The 17743-nt window shown below is 47.3% G+C and overlaps 1 protein-coding gene across 12 annotated transcripts in view; it reads right to left on the bottom strand.

The window, feature by feature from the left end:
• Positions 1 to 17743, bottom strand: part of LOC119167755 (uncharacterized) — a 595822-nt gene that overhangs the window by 261487 nt on the left and 316592 nt on the right. For all 12 annotated transcript variants that reach the window (XR_012883841.1, XR_012883842.1, XR_012883843.1 and 9 more), the window contains one exon: positions 108 to 193. Coding sequence is in view for 9 of the 12 variants with exons in the window: in XM_075865247.1 (XP_075721362.1) it covers positions 108 to 193 (86 nt within the window). In the remaining 3 variants the exon portion in view is untranslated. The remainder of the gene's footprint in view (positions 1 to 107; positions 194 to 17743) is intronic.

Here is a 17743-nt window from a genome sequence, read left to right as displayed (position 1 = left end):
TACATCAGTTTCTCTTATAAGAAGGTTTAGCTGTATGAGCAATTGTGACAGCCATGACTCAAACCACATGGGCCCGACCACTACTGCAACTACAAAGGCTCACCTACCGATCGTCCAAAGAAGACTGCACTTGTCTCTGGCCAGAGAGACACTGCCACAGCTGGGCATCAGGCTTGACTTCCTGATGCGGCCCCTGCATTGCAAGCATGAATGAGTAAAGTGTCTGCTTCAAGATGTCTTCTGCAGCGTCATCATTTCAATGCATGTAATAGTTTCATACAATAGTTTCCACAGTTTACATTAAAAATAATCAATTTTCTCTTCTCTAATTACCAGTGAAACTTTTATTGTCATATTACTTCAAATCAAACATGTCACGGAGTCGTGGCATTGTCGAAAGCTGCAGTTGTTTGCAAAATGAAACTTTATATTTGATCGAACTTGTACTGAAACAGAAACTCGGATTACCGAAAGAAATGCGCTTATACACTGATATAGGTGAACAGAGTGTGGGCTGCCAATAAATGAATTATCATTGGGATGTGCCATGTTTTATACATTACGCGATGAACTTTCAAACCTTAACACTGGTGGTGGCAAACATTCTAGATTAAGCTTGAGTGTTCGTGTCTTGCGAGCAATCTTAACAAAATGATCTACTAACATCGTCAAGCTTCCCGAACACTGAGGCACTGTATGCGCCGAGCATGGCTGACAGGCTTTGTGGCAGTAAACCAAATAAAGCAAGATTAAAACAACAAACGTGCGGCAATGCCCCTCTCTAAAAAAGCATTGCCCTGATGCTTAAAAAAGAATATAAAACAAAAATAAATGCAAGAAATAACAATCAAGCTATAGGGGCTAGTTGGTTGCATGTAGTTGACACTTGCTACATGCTGTTTGAACATTAAGAAAGACACACAAAAAGCAAAGGTATAAAACAACACAAGCGCCAACTAATGACTGTTTATTTGAAGGAAACGTGAAAATGTAGGTCAAGAACAAAGAAGCCTGCTGTATTTGTACCGGGCTGGCACTGCATGTGGCATCCCCCAAAATTATAGTGACGGCTGTGAAACCTCTCCTGGTTTTTGATAAGCAGGTGGGCAAACTGTCGAGCTTTTTTTGCACATTCCAAATAAGTAGCGATGCCGAGATTTTCTTCATCGATGGTAACTGGCAGCATTGCGTCAAGTGTCGTTGCCGGGCTCTTTCTGTAGACCAAATTGTACGGCAACAGCTGCATCGTTTCTTGTACTGGCATTTGTATGCGAAGGACACATACAGAAAGATGGAATCTTATGTCTTGCATTTGAAATCGGCGTACATGACCTGCATGTTGGCGATGGTCTTGTTTCGTGCTCAGTGAGGCCATTGGTCAGTAGTCAGCAGTGGTTCGACAGTGGCTAGTTTGGCTGTATCTCAAAATTGCCTGAGTTGACACCGCATGGAAGGCTTGTGGGAATTGAGGCTGGCCCGCTGCCTTTGCGCGGGCTTTCTCGCCTTTTCTGCCATTCTCATGTCCCGACATGTCTGCCCTCCTTTGCCGTCAGCCGCGCTGGGAAGGGCGGAGTGACGTTTAACTCCCTCACCCGGTAGCGGATGTTGACTGTGGCGCCGTGCGCGGGGACCCCCGAGAGGTTTTCGCGCGCTGCGTCGGGAGCGGTGAGTACAGTACGGGACTTGAAACGGTGAGCCACGCATTCTTTTCCGTCCGTCGAGTCCCGTCGCTCGGGGCTCGTCGGACTTCGCTGACGGCGCCTCGCCCCGATGCGAACGCTCACCTTTTGTTGCCCCGCTGCGTACTCACGGCCGAAGGGCAGTACGGCGTCCTAGTGCCTGGCCTAGCTACGCCGACCCGTCTCCCTTCGAAGCCAACGCGAGCGCCTTTGCCCTCGCTCGAGCAACCGGGCCCCCTTTGTCTCGGTGTCTCCGTGGATTACCTTTACCGCGGAGACGTGCTCGTGGCACCCTGTGTAGTACTTTGTGCTCGTGGCGTGGATAAGCCTACTTGCTTTCCCGCCGCGCCTTTTTGCAACGGGCTGTACTGCGTTTGGTGTTGCCACAATAAAGTGTTGCGACTTTGAGCAGTATCGTGTTTCCCGCCACGGCGACGGTTGACGCGTGCCCTGCGGCTCGCTAAGACCGGACCCACGCTGGTGGCCGTACTCCTTCGGGATACGTGTACACCACAGGCTGTATGTCTGAGAGTGATGAGAATCTCTGGGTGCCATTATGCAGGATAATGTCTTCAACAAAGAACTTTGTTACCTCAGTGGCACTGCCTATAGGTAGGGCCCTCGCTTTGGCATAGCGGGTGAAGTAGTCGGTGGCGATGATCCATTTATTTCAAGTTGACGTATGGGGCAGTCCCAGTAGGTTCATATTGATTTGCTGAAACATTTGGTGACATGGCTCGATCGATTGGAAAAAGCCTGCTGGTTTTATTGCCAGTGTCTTGAGTCACTGAAATTCTTGGAATGTCCTGAAGTAACGAGTGACGTCGGTTGCAAGGCATGGTCAGCAGTACTCTTCCTGTATTCTCGCGAGCATACAGAAAACAACTAGGTGTCCAGCCGTCGAGCCTTCGTGTAAAGCCTGGAGGACTTTTGGCAAAAAGTCCGGCTACTGAACACTGCTACTGAACGGAGACGACTACTCAACACACTGCTAGTAATGGTCTAGAGCAAACGATGTCTGCCGCACACACGTGCTTCTCGCTCCTCGCTGGCATGTTGTGAACGTGCATGCGGGGGTGGCATTGGGAGGGAAAGTTCACCAGCTGCACCAGTGGCGCTGGCTGTTTGTGTGCGCTTTTCACGCCGCGACAAAGAAGAGCCCTTTGCAGAATTTGAGCACTGCTCCTTCAGAATGGGGCGTAAATGCATTGTGCTGAACCGCTAAAGCGGTTACGCGCCATGCAAGGAGAAGGTAATCAATTTAAAAGCTTCTATTGACCTGGGGAGGCTGGAAGTGTGGGCCCGCGGCACACCTAGAAAAGATTGTGAGCTGACATCTCGTGACTAAATTTGTGAGAAACACTTCTCGGACGGCGACTCTTGCCACGCCATGCCACATGACATACAGATGTATGTTACGTGACATGCTACATGACACTGTATGACATTCATCATCATCATCATCATCATCAGCCTGACTACGTCCACTGTAGGAGAACTGTAGGAGAAAAGCTTCTCCCATGTTCCGCCAGTCAACTCGGTCCTGTGCTTGCTGCTGCCAATTTATACCCGCAAACTTCTTAATCTCATCTGGCCACCTAACCTTCTGTCTCCAATTAACCCACTTGCCTTCTCTAGGAATCCAGTTAGTTACCCTTAATGACCAGCGGTTGTCCTGTCTACATGCTACATGCCTAGCCCATGTCCATTTCCTCTTCTTGATTTCAACAATGATATCCCTTAACCCCGATTTGTTCCGTAATCCACTCTGCTTTCTTCTTGTCTCTTAAGGTTACACCTTCCATTTTCCTTTCTATTGCTCACTGCGTTGTCCTCAATTTAAGCTGAATCTTCTTTGTAAGTCTCCAGGTTTGTGCTTCGTAGCTAAGTACTGGCAAGATGCAGCTGTTATATACCTTTCTCTTGAGGGATAGTGGCAATCTACCCGTCATGATTTGAGAGTGCTTGCCGAATGTGCTGCACCCCATTCTTATTCTTCTAGTTACTTCAATCTCGTGGTTAGGCTCTGCGGTTATTACCTGCCCTAAGTAGACATAGTCCTTTACAACTTCAAGTGCACTGTTACATATTTCGAAGCGCTGTTCTCTTCCGAGGTTGTTGTACATTACTTTGGTTTTATGCGGATTATTTTAAGACCTACTTTTCTGCTCTCTTTGTCTAACTCCAAAATCATGAGTTGCAATTCATCCTCTGAGTTACTCAGCATTGCAAGATCATCAGCGAAGCGCAGGTTACTAAGGTACTCTCCATTAACTCTTATACCTAACTGTTCCCATTCTAGGCCTCTGAAAACCTCCTATAAGAATGCGGTAAATAGCATTGGGCAGATCGTATCACCCTGCCTTACACCCTTCTTGATTGGTATTCTGTTGCTTTTTTCATGAAGCACTATGATAGCAATTGATACCCTGTACACTTCTTCCAGGATGTTTATATATGCTTCGTCGACGCTCTGATTCCACAGTGTCTGCATGACTGCTGATATTTCTGCTGAGTCAAACGCCTTTTCATAATCTATGAAGGCTATGTATAGTGCTTGGCTATACAGAGAAACCTCGTTAAACCGTACCCGCATAAACAGTAGTTTAGTTTTAAAAATAGTGAAGTCAAATCCCCGACTCGGCGGCCATTGAACATAATGCATTTTGTATCCGCATAAGCCGTACCAGCTTATCGCGTATGTATCGGTTAATGAGTAGTTTTTACAATTTTCGTTGCGCACTCGCCGCGGCATGTTGTCCCCCACTGGGCGTCCCGACAGAAAAGCAAGCCCCAGAGATCAAAACACGCCACGCTTGTTTGTGCTGATGATGACGGCTGGATGGATGGATGTGGCTGTACCCTTTAGATCGGGCGGCGGCTAACGCCACCTAGCCGTAACACTTAGTGAACTAACCAGTATATTTATCTTTTTTTTTTCTTTAAATAGTGAGGTTGAGGATTTGTACTTTGCAGTGAAGGGTTTAATTTTCACTCGTGCCTTGACTATAGCCACCAATCAGATAACCTCCTTCTAGTTAAGTCTACCCGCTCAAAGTCTATTTTGCCCTCTCTGTCCCCAAACCCCAGTGCTTTGAAAAACTCTGCACCATCATCCTAAACTAGAGAATGAAACCCTTTATAAAACATTATCAAGTGTTCGGCAGTTTCTTCTTCCTCTCTACACACACTGCATACTGTATTACCCCTTCGTATTTGGCCCGATATGTCTTGGTTCGCAATACTCCTGTCCTGGCTGTACTGTTTTCAATGCTGGTCAAGTATGGATCGAGGCAACTACACGATGGCAGGAACAAGAGTGCCTTCAGGGTTTATTGTCACGCTCTTATATTGGCGAAATGTGTGATAGCAGTGATATCGTGACAAGGCAGGCAGCGCAGAGAGGGCATGCCTGATACATCCTCTGAGTGGTAAGGAATGAGTTCAGGTTATTTCATTAAAGGCCGCATCGTAACGAAGCCGCTGCGGTGGCTTAGTGGTGCAACCAGATCTTCTTGGGACCAAAGTCAGCCTGGGAGGAGATTGCCCGTGGTGTGGTGTAGCTGGTACTGGAACACCACTGGCGGATGCCAACTGAGGGTGCGGGAAGTGCGGACTTGATGTGACATGAGCGAAGTCATATTTTCTTGCGAATTCTGTGAACTCATAACTTGCAAACTGTGGCCCGTTGTCCGTGCATACCTCCAGAGGCATGCCGTACCTAGCAAACATAGCACTCAGTGCTGCAATTGTTGTTCTTGCGGTGGTGTCATGGAGCTTCTAGACTTCCAGGAAGTTTGAAAACGCGTCAAACGCAACGACGTTTGAACTTCCTCCAAACAAAAAAATTTCCACGCCCACACAGATCCATGCACATACTGGTACTGGGCGCATGAGAAATGGTTCTTTCGGTTGCTTGTAAGAAAACTTGCAACAAGTAGGGCAGCTCTGAATCAGCAGTGTGATGTCATTGCTGAGCCCAGGCCAAAAAACCAGACGACGTGCTCTTTCTTTGCATTTCTGCAATCCTAGGTGCCCGACATGAATACGTCCAAGAATTTCAAGTCGCATGCTTTTTGGTATGACCACTTTCGTTCCTTTTAGCAGTACCCCCTTCACGACAGAAAGGTCTGACAAAAACTGCTTCAGTTCACCCTGCAGGTTCTCACCGCTTGACAAGCTGGAGATGACAGTGCTCAGGTAACCATCATTCGTACTTTCTTGCTCCAGCTTCCGTCGCGTCGCATCTGTGACCAAATAGCCCAGAACTTGTACTGCGTGCACCTTCGAGTCGCCCACAGCTCCAGCGCTGCCCTTAGTACTAGCCGGGCATGATCTTGACAGCATGTCGGCCAAGACGAGATGTTTGCCCGGTACGAACTGCAAACAGAAATCATATTGCAGAAGCCTTAGAAAAAATCTCTGAAGGCAGGGAGGCATGTCACAGATACGCTTTGCAGCAATAGATAAGAGCGGTTTATGGTCAGTCTCAATCAAAACTTTGTGCTCGTACACGAAGTGGTGAAACTTGTCGCAGCCGAACGAAATGCTGAGCATCTCCTTCTCAATCTGCGCATAGCGCTGCTCAGCTTGCGTTAGGGCACGAGAAGCGTACGGCACTGGGCGCCACTCGTCACCATTATAGCACTGCAAGAGTGCTGCACCCATGCCGTCTTTTGATGAGTCGCATGTTATTTTGGACTGTCTTTGGGGATCAAAAATAGCGAGGACAGGTGTCGTGGTTAGAGCCTGTGTGATACATTTCCACTCTCTTCTGTGGTTTTCAGTTCACTCAAATGCTGAGTGCGCTTTGATAAGCGCCCGGAGAAGCGCAGTTCGCTCAGAAAGGCGCTGCACATACTTGGCGAAGTAGTTGAGCACACCGAACATGCGCTGAACATCATTTTTGTTCTTTGGCTCTGGCATTTCAAGCAAGCTTTTCACAAGTTTTGGGTCTGGGGAAATGTCTTCACGTCCGATGATGTTGCCAAGAAATTGAATTTCCTTAACACCAAACCTGCATTTTCTAGCGTTGAACGTTAAACCAGCTTTTTCGGCTGCTTTCAAGACAGCAGTTAGTCTGCGATCATGCTCCTGTTTGTTTGCTCCCCACACCAATATATCATCTATGTACACGTGTACACCTGTAAGACCCTTGAATACTTGACTCATTGTTCTTTGAAAAATTTCAGGCGCTGAAGAAATGCCGAAGGGCAATCGAAGGTAGCGGTACCTGCCGAAAGGAGTTGAAAAAGTGCAGATTTTGGACGTCTGTTCCTCAAATGGGACCTGGTGAAAGCCGGATTATGCGTCCAAGCAGCTAAATATTATGGCGCCGGCCAATTCCCCTTGCATATCTTCACGCCTCGGGAGCTGGAAGTGCTCTCTTTTTATGTGCTCGTTGATTTTTCTGGGATCCATGGAAATTCTAATTCTGCCGTCTTTTGTTTTGACAGTAACCAAAGGACTTACCCAGTCCGTGGGATTCTTCTCTTTTACGATGATGCCCTCGCGCTCCAGCCTTCGTAGTTCATCTTGAAGAGGGCCGCACAGGGACAGGGGAATACGCCGCACTGGTTGAACGACAGGAATCGCTGTTGGTTGCAGGATCATGCTGTATGGTTGCTTCAAGCAGCCTAGTCCCTGGAAGAGGTGCTGGAAATTCGTCACGACTTCGTAGTCTATTGAGGCGCTTACGATTGCTACGGTGCGTTGAAAAAGGCCTAAGGCTTCACTCGCGTCCAGCCCTAGTATTGCCTGATTGCCATGCTTGACGACAAAAAACTGCACTGTGCTGCAAGCATTTCCTACTTTTATTTTCTGCGACATCCCTCTGTAGTGTGTTATGACGCCTCCGTTGTAGGCCCGTAGCACCGAGGTAGCAGCAGTCAAGGGTCCCGCAGCACGTATTTTCCGGTACGCCGAAAATGATAACAGGCTGGCCTGTGACCCTGTGTCAACCTTGAAGGAGACTTTCTTGCCCGCGACCTCAGCTTCCACTATCCAGTCTCTGGCTTTTTTATTGCCAATGTCCACTTCCAGGATGTCGAAGTCATCATCGCAGTCGTTTTTTCTGACCTCAGCAATTTCGAACATCCGTTGACAACACACGGCAAAATGATTGGGCAGGTGGCATATGTTACATTTCTCGCCGTACGCAGGACACTGCCTTGGTCTGTGTCGCCGTTCGCACTTTGTGCAGCTGTACTGCTTGTTGCCATCTTGGGCGCTTCTGCTTCTCGGTGGTGGTGCACGCCCCGCAATAGCGTAAATGTGGCTGTCCGTTGCCTTCCAAACTTCGTTTCATTGCGCCACAAATTCCACAACCTTGCAAAATTCTTCTGCTTTCTCTAACGTCAGCTTTGCTTCGCGAAGCATTTTTTCGTGAAACTTTGAGTTATTCGTGCCCAACACTAATTGATCGCGGATCATTGAATCCTGCTGTTCTCCAAAATTGATCTCCGCAGCTTGCTTTTTCAAGTCTCGAAAAACTTTTTCAAACGGTTCCCTTTCTGCCTGCTTCCTTGAGCGAAACAGATACTGCTCATGCACTTCGTTGCTTACCTCAGAGCAATACGCTTCGAACTTTTCAAGGACTGTTTTTTAGTCTTCTTGGTCTTGCTGTGTTTCAAACTTGAACGTGTTGAACACGCCGAGAGCTTCGTCACCAGTGACACTAAGAAGGAGCACCGTTTTTGCGGCTTCACTTCGGGGTTGGTCCTTCGCCGCGGTCGCCACAAGGAACAGGTCGAACTTTTGTTTGAAGCGTTTCCATTGCTCGGAGAGGTTGCCGGTCAGCTGCAGGAGTAGTGGTGCTTTGAGTACTTCCATCGATGGGGTTCCGCCGAGACTGAGACGAAGCTTTGACCCGAAGTGACCACTTCTGACACCAAGTACTGTTTTCAATGCTGGTCAAGTAAGGATTGAGGCAACTACACAATGGCAGGAACAAGACTGCCTTCAGGGTTTATTGTCACGCTCTTATATTGGTGAAATGTATGATGGCAGTGCTATCGTGTTAAGGCAAGCAGCGTAGAGAGCGCACGCCTCATACACTGGCCTCAAACAGCAGAGAACTACCCCGAGTATTATCATAGATCCTTTCCTTGGTAAGTTCCTGCTTAAAAGTTCGATAAATCTCTAGTGCGGACTTCTTAATCATGCCAATTCTTCACATGTCAGTCTCTGTTTCCCTCACTTTCTTCTTAAAGATAGTTCTTTTTGATTTGGCCACCTGCTGTAAGTATTTACCAGTCAATTTCCTGGTTCCCTTCCTTCATTTTGTATCGACATTCTTCATGTACAAGTAGCTGAAAACCTTCCTAGCCCAACACTCCTCCCCCATTTTTCTCAATCGCTTCTCAAATTTTATCTTGCTGCTAGCTTTCCTGCCCTCAAATGGTATCCATCCCATATCAACTTGCACTCCCTCATTTGGTGTATTCCCGTGAGCTCCTAAAGCAAGCCTACCTATTCCACATTGCTTAATATCTAATCTTGATTGAACTTCTGATCTCATGCTCAAGACTGCATTGCCGAACATCAGCCCAGGAACCATAACCCCTTTCCATATTCCTATCACAACATCATAGCTATTGTAATTCCACAGTGCCCTATTTTTCATCACTGCTGCATTCCTGTTACCTTTAGTCCTCACGTATATTTTGTGTTCACTTAGGTACTCGGTCCCATTGCTTATCCATACGCCCAGATATTTGCATTTATCTGTTATCTCTAGCGTAACCTCCTGTATTCTAAGCTCACTACCTTTGTTATCATTAAAAATCATGACTGCTGATTTTTCCTTACTGAATCTAAAATCTTACCTATCTCCCTCATTACCGTAGATGTCCATCAATCTCTGCAAATCTTTCTTGTTGTCGGCCATTAGCACTATATCATCTGCGTACATTAATGCTGGTAGTACCTGATCAATGAGGTTTCCTTGTTTGACTAAAAAGAGGTTGAAGCCAAGTACACTTCCCTCTAATTTGGCCTCTAATCCTTGTAGGTACATCATGAATAACAAGGGTGACAGTGATCACCCCTGCCCCGTTTAACCTCTGTGGGCTTGGATACCTGTTTTCCCCAGTTTATAACTACCTTGTTACTTTTATAAATGTCCTTTAAAATATTAGTGACTCCATCTTCCACACCAAGTGTATCTAGTATTCCCCACAAGTCCTCTTGAACCACGTTATCGTATGCTCCCTTGATATCCAAAAATGCTAGCCACAGGGGCCTGAGTTCCTTTCCTGCTATTTCGATGCACTGCGTCAGTGAGAACAGATTGTCTTCCAACCTCCTGTGTTTCCGAAACCCATTCTGCAGTTCCCCCAGCACCCCCTCATCCTCTATCCATGCCTGCAGTCTTTCCTTTATAATCTGCATCACCAGCTTGTAGACCACTGATGTCACTGTTATAGGACGGTAGTTGTTTATGTCATCTTTGTCCCCCTTTCCTTTATAGATCATGCTCATCCTGCTAAGTTTCTATCCATAAGGGACTTCACCATCGATTACTATTCTGCTCACTGCCTCTCTCAAAGTCTGTTTAGACTTCGGACCCAATGTCTTTATTAGCATAATTGGAATGCCATCTGGGCCTGTTGAGGTACTACTTGAAACCCTCTTCTCAGCCCTTTCCCGCTCTCGTTGTGAAATTGAAGCCATTGTGCCACTTGATCCATCTCTGTCTATTGTGGTGCATAAGGCATTTCTTTGTTGAAATTTTTCTGTCACCCTTGTTCTTATATATTCAATAGCTTCGTCCCCTTCTAGCCTAGCACCTTGAGCTGTAGTTATAAACCTCTACTCAAGATTTGTTTCATTTCTTAGGGAGTTTAGATGGTTCCAAAATTTTGCAGCTGCCTTTCTGTCCTTTTTATGTAATTCTGCCAGCCACTGAACACCCTTTCTTCTAATCTTTTCATTGATCAGGAGGGATGCTTCCCTTCTAGAACTTAGAAAGATTTCCCATTTTCTTTCAACATCATCTGTCGGTTCACCCCGTTGCTTAGCATGTCTGTGTTCCCTAGAGGCTTCCTGACCTTTTGCCATGGCTCTCTTAACTTCCTCATCCCACCAACTCTTGCGCTTGTGTCTTCTATTCCGGGGTGACTTGTCACTAGCCTTAGCAAGCTCTAGCCCAAACAGTTTAATTATTTGTGTATGTCCACTCAGTTTTATTGTACTCAGTGATTACTTTCTCAATTTGTTTAGTAGCAATTTCTATTTGCCTTTCTGAATGAAAATTTTCCTGTAGTAGCTCATCTTGTCTCCTTCCCACTTTCGCTGCTCTTCCAAAACTTAGCTTCATACGTTTGTGATCACTACCCAGACTTCTAGAGCCACCTTCATCTATGTGCATTCCCCTGAGCTTATCATACATCCCATGTGACATCAGTGCGTAATCTATCGTTGACTGCAGCCTTCCTACTTCCCATGTTATTTGCCCTTCACACTTCTCGGTACTGTTGCAGATGATCAAATCATGCCTTTCACACATATCCATGATCATTTTGCCTGTTGAGTCAGTATACCCATCTATATCTTCTATGTGTGCATTCATATCACCTAGTATAATTATCTCGCACTCTCCTCTTAATTCCTCAATGTCTGTTGATATACGTTCCACCATTGCCTGGTTTTCCTATCTGGCCTTTGCTCCCGTCCACAAGTACACTAAACCAAGGAGTGTCATCTACCCAGCTACTTTCCCTCTTAAGCATAAATGTTCCATGCATCCCTGCTTGACTCTTTGCCAACCCATGCTCTTATGTATAAAAGCACCAATTCCACCCCCCTTTTTTGCTGCCTTCTGTTCTATTGCAATATTCCCATACGTAGTCCGGATTGCAGGGTGGTTGGTCCATGTTCCGAAGATGTGTCTCCACAACCCCACATACCATCAGCTCCTCCTGCGTCAACTGCTCTTCTATCTCTTCCCACTTTAACCTATTCCTGCCACCCTGCATGTCAACATAGCCTACGTGTGACTTAGCTCGGCCCTTGTGCTTACGTCAATTTGTTCTCCCGCGGACTTCGTGTGGCTTGAATATTTGTGCCCCCTTGGGTCCATCTTTGGCTACACTGTTGGCCTCAGGGCTCTGGGACCCCCTAAAAAAGCTATGGCTTGGCGACCCATTCTGTTACCGACCCGCCTGCCCGTTGCACCACTGTAGTGAATGCCATCCTGGGCAAGGGGTCGAGCGCCGGGCTCGTACACGTCTTTAGTTAACTTTCATTACGCTGTATCCGAGTTGACGGCTCAAACCCTTGATCACACAATTGGCCTCGACTACCCTACTTTTAATCCCACGAGGCTGCCCCCAGACCTCGTGGACTGTGCGTGTGGTCTTATCCACACTCCCAGAGGCTTCTCGGAGCTTACGCACCCCATCCACTTTCTCTGAAGGTTCTGATCCTTGCCCTTCCACACATCTTTGAGCCCAGCATGAATAATGAATAGATTTTTGCCCTCCATGCTGTTTTCTACAATCTCCTGAGCTTTGGCCAGTGCATCTACCATGCTCTTCCCTCACTGTGCCTCCACCCTGACTCTCCCATCTTCCTTCACTGTCTTGAAGGCGCCATAACTAACCCTGGCCACGTTAAAGTCCCCCACCACTAGGACCCTTCTACGCTCCAATCGCTGGCTTCCTGTTTGTGATGGCGCCCCTGTTTGCTTCACCTGTTTCTCTCTCTGCCGTCTGTCCTGTGTTTCTGCTTGAAGACTGCTGCGCAACCGAGCTGTATGTTCTCGGAGCCTCTGTGCTGTGGCCAGACACTGCGGCCCTCTGACCTCGCCTGTTCCTTCCTGCCTGTCGCCTTCTTCGCTACCCACGCCTTCTGTCTCACATCGCTCGGAGCCGGGGCAAAGCGCCATTAGCTCCTTTACCCGCTGCTCTAGCTCGGTCCGCCTTTCCCGTTCTTTTCGAAGGTCGCCCTTCATTTGCTCTAATAAGCTGGCGGTAAACTCCTTTCGCTCACACGACGCTCCGAGCTGTTTTTGGAGTTCTATCCTCTGCTCCCGTTCCGCCCTAAGCTCCCCCTGAAGCCCCTTGATGCTAGCCTCCATGCGCTGCACGGCCGCCTTCAGTGCCTCGCACAGCCTGCACATGAAACTCGCCTTCTGCGCGTCAACCAAACTCGTGAATGCTGTCTCATCTAAGTAGCACCAGCGCTTGCATTCTTTGCACTGCACCAGCTCACTCTCGCTCGTTGTTTTTCTAGCCTTCTTAGCCATCGCCCGCCCAACCATCGGACCGAGTGCCCGACAGGCCTACATTCAACCATAATCCCGCTATCCAGCCGCCTTCGTTAACTCTCTTACCTCAACAACTGTTTGAAGCTGCCGCCTACACCGCACACATACGTGTTCAATTTCAATAGTAGCCTCTCACTAGGTCCCCTTCGTGTTCGGCTCTAGCCCTTTAACAACTAACCAGGCGCTCGGACCTTCATCAAAACAGCCGCCTAGCCCGTTCACGTGGTCAACATCACTAGAACGTTGCCAGTGTTCCACACCTACAGTACTCGCAACGCTAATTATTGATTAGGAGAGAAAAAATAATAATGGTGTTCCCAAACACAAAGAAATGAAGAGAAACTTATCTCTCATTGCGCGCTGCTTCTGCACCAACCGACCCTGCACAATCTTGCGGGACCTTCAATTCGCCAAACAGGTGGAGTGCGCGAAAACACGTCTGCACCGCTCAGAAGTAGAGCGAGAAAAGGATGGATGGATGGATGCATACGGCTGTACCCTTTAGATCGGGCAGTGGCAAGCACCACCAAGCCGTAATACTTAATGAACCAAAAACAATTTTTTTCCTTTTAAAAAGTGAGGTTGAGGATTCGTACTTTGTAGTGAAGCGTTTAATTTTCACTCGTGCCCTGGCTTTAGCCACCAATCAGATCACCTCCTTCTAGTTAATTCTACCCGCTTAAAGTCTATTTTGCCCTCCCTGTCCCTCAACCCAAGTGCTTTGAAAAACTCTGCGCCATCATCCTGAACTATAGGATGAAGCCCTTTACAGAACATTATCAAGTGTTCGGCAGTTTCTTCTTCCTCTCCACACGCACTGCATACCGTGTCTACCCCTTCGTATTTGGCTTGATATGTCTTGGTTCCCAATACTCCCGTCCTGGCCTCAAACAGTAGAGAACTACCCTGAGTATTATCATAGATCCTTTCCTTGGCAATTTCCTGCTTAAAAGTTCGATAGAACTCTAGTGCGGACTTCTTAATCATCCAATTCTCCACATATTGGTCTCAGCTTCCATCACCTTCTTCTTAAACGATAATTCTTTTTGTGTTGTCCCCCTGCTGTTTTCCAAGTATTTACCAGTCTATTTTCTGGTTTGCTTCCTCCATTTTGTATCGACATTCTTCATGAACAAGCAGCTGAATACCTTCCTAGCCATACGCTCCTCCCCCATTTCTCTCAATCGCTTCTCAAATTTTATCTTGCTGCTAGCTTCCCTGCCCTCAAATGATGTCCATCCCATATCACCTTGTACTCCCTGATTTGGTGTATTCCCGTGAGCTCCTAAGGCAATAAATTAGATTTGCAGAGATTGATGAACATCCACGGTAATGAGGGAGATAGGTTACATTTTAGATTCAGTAAGGAAAAATCGGCAGTCATGATTTTCAATGACAACGAAGGTAGTGAGCTTAGAATACAGGAGGTCACGCTAGAGATAACAGATAAATACAAATATCTGGGCGTATGGATAAGCAATGGGACCGAGTACCTGAGGGAACACGAAATATACGTGACGACTAAAGGTAACAGGAATGCAGCAGTGATAAAAAATAGGGCACTGTGGAATTACAATAGGTATGATGTTGTGAGAGGAATATGGAAAGGGGGCCTGGTTCCTGGGCTGACGTTCGGCAATGCGGTCTTGTACATGAGATCAGAAGTTCAAGCAAGATTAGAAATCAAGCAACGTGAAATAGGTAGGTTTGATTCAGGAGCTCACGTGAATACACTAAATCAGGGAGTACAAGGTGATATGAGATGGACATCATTTGAGGGCAGGGAAGCTAGCAGCAAGATAAAATTTGAGAAGCGATTGAGAGAAATGGGGGAGGAGCGTTGGGCTAAGAAGGTTTTCAGCTACTCGTACATGAAGAATGTCGATACAAAATGGAGGAAGGGAACCAGGAAATTGACTGGTAAATACTTAGAAAACAGCAGGTGGCCAAACCAAAAAGAACTATCGGTTAATAAGAAAATGAAGGAAATGGAGACTGACATTTGGAGAATTGGCATGATTAAGAAGTCCGTACTAGAGATTTATCGAACTTTTAAGCAGAAAATTACTAAGGAAAGAATCTATAATAATACTCGGGGTAGTTCTCTACTGTTTGAGGCCGGGACGGGAGTAGTGCAAACCAAGACATATCGGGCCAAATACGAAGGGGTAGACACAGTATGCAGTGCGTGTGGAAAGGAAGAAGAAACTGCTGAACCCTTGATAATGTTTTGTAAAGGGCTTCACCCTAGAGTTCAGGATGATGGCGCAGAAATTTTCAAAGCACTGGGGTTTAGGGACAGGGAGGGCAAAATAGACTTTAAGCGGGTAGAGTTAATTAGAAGGAGGTTATCTGATTGGTGGCTATAGTCAAGGCACGAGTGAAAATTAAACCCTTCACTGCAAAGTATAAATCCTCAACCTCACTATTTAAAGGAAAAGAATAGATAAATCTAATAGTTAGTTCACTAGGTATTTTGGCTAGGTGGCATTAGCCGCCGCCCGATCTAAAGGGTACAGCCACATCCATCCATGCATCCATCCAAACACTGTGTGCGCTTGCTTTGCTTTCTTTGTTTCTTTGGCGCTGTGCATAGGTGTTCTTTGGTTGATCTGTGCCGTACAGCTCTCGCGTCGTTTTTCACATGTTGTGTATGTGTGTTTGTGCTGCTTCGTACTTGCGTCATGCCGAAACTGGAACAAACGCATCGAGTGCTGAAAATAGAGGAGAATTTGGACATAATTCCTGCTATTGAAAGTAGCACGAAAAAAATCGGCGCTGGCACGCGAAAAGAACCTGCCGTTAACCACGGTGTGTGGAATTAGAAATTCCAGAGAGAAGTTGCTCGGCAGTGGTGCTGCAACTGCGAAAATGTGCCGGCTACGCGGTACGGCGTTTTTGGATGTAGAGGAGGCGCTGGTGAAGTGGCTAAAAGCTGCACAGTCAAAAAATCTGCCTATCAGCGGACCCCTGCTCGTGGAGAAGGCCCTGGTTTTTGCCTCGCAGCTCAACCATGACGAATTCGTGTGCAACAATGACTGGCTGGCCAAATTTAAGGCGAGGCACGGCATTACCACGAGGACTGTTTCGGGAGAAGGTGGTGCTGCTGACTTGGATGGCGCGGAGCAGTGGCAAAATGGTCAGCTGAAGAACATCTTGGAAGACTACGCACCTGATGACATCTTTAATATGAATGAATCGGCGCTATTCTTCAAGCTGCTACCAGACAAAACGCTCGCGTTCAAAGGCGAGACGTGCACCGGCGGCAAGCATGCAAAAGACAGAATATCAGTGGCGTTTTGCGTAAATATCACTGGAACCGACAAAATTCCGCTCCTCGTGATTGGAAAGTCGGCAAAGCCTAGATGTTTCAAAGGCGCCCCGTTGCCATCAGGGGTCATCTATCGCAGCAACACCAAAGCATGGATGACGGCATAACTCTTTGAGGAGTACATGCACCTCATCGATCATCGTTTTGTGGCTAAGAACAGACGAGTTGTTATTATTTTAGACAACACTTTGGCACACGTGGCTCTGGACAACCTGATGGGGCAAGGTACTGTTTTGCGTTGCATAAGTCAGTTGCCAAACTTTGGGGTGGTTGTTGCCAGACTGCCACCAAATTCAGTGGATAAATTTGCCCCTGTAGTTGTGGCTTCTCCGTGAGGCTTTAGTGTCGTCCGTGGTGCATTTTACGGGTGTGTGAGCTACGTTGGCCATTTTAATTAACAAAATTAACGTTAAACGAGTGTTCCAGAAGTCGTGGCGCGTTTTCTTGCTGTGTGCGCTGCTGTGCAATCAAGAGATCGTGTCTCAGAGTTAAGGAATCAACAACGCGTCGTCCTCCGTGCATTTTGCGAGTGCGATGAACTTTTTCACGAGTGTGTGTGCTATGTAATTAACGCAAGGAACCGCGCGTTACAGAAGTCGGGACCTGTTCTCTTGCTATGTGCGCAGCTGTACAATTAAGAGATCGCGGCTCAGTAATAGGGACGACGGGGAAAACTGAATAGTCACAGCAGGCGGTGCGCTGCCCCCCCTTCTTTTTCTTTTCACAGCTGATCGTGCCACGTCGACCGCGTGCCACGACGGGAACGCTACGCTTCCCTGGTGCAGAAGACTGAGGCGCAAAAAATCATAACGTGAAGCAGAAAGAGCAGGAGAGAAGACAGAACAGCGCCATCTGTCTTCCCCTAGCTGTGTCAGCACAAGACATCGTTCAGACTCGTGTACATGTGACAAATAAATGTCCTAAGGCTGGCTAATCGGGGTAGGTCGGATATGCTACAGCTATATACGCCTGGAAGGCTGCTTTATCGACACAGTTGGAGCGAATCAAGCGTGTATCGCGCGTACATGAAAATGGGACCCCGTATAAGCATTCATTATTTGAAATTTTGGTCGTTTGTGCTTATTGCGGGTGGGGCCCTGCAAGCGACGGTGGCTGGTCACGTCCCCGTCGTAGCATGCGGTGGACACGGCACATCAGCTGTGAAAAAAAAAAGAGGGGGGGAGGGGCAGCGCACTGCCTGCTGTGACTCTATTCAGTTTTTCCCGTCGTCCCTAACAATGAGCCGCAAGCTCTTAATTGCACAGCTGCGCACATAGCAAGAGAACGGGCCCCGACTTCTGTAACGTGCGGTTCCTTGCGTCAATTACATCGCACACACACTAGTGAAAAAGTTCATCGCACTTGCGAAATGCACGGAGGACGACGCGTCGTTGATTTCCTAACTATGAGACACGATCTCTTAGTTGCACAGCAGCGCACACAGCAAGAAAACGCGCCCCGACT

This window comes from Rhipicephalus microplus, chromosome 6 (assembly GCF_043290135.1).
Source record: "Rhipicephalus microplus isolate Deutch F79 chromosome 6, USDA_Rmic, whole genome shotgun sequence".
NCBI lineage: Eukaryota > Metazoa > Arthropoda > Arachnida > Ixodida > Ixodidae > Rhipicephalus > Rhipicephalus microplus.
This window is presented reverse-complemented; position numbering and strand designations above follow the sequence as displayed.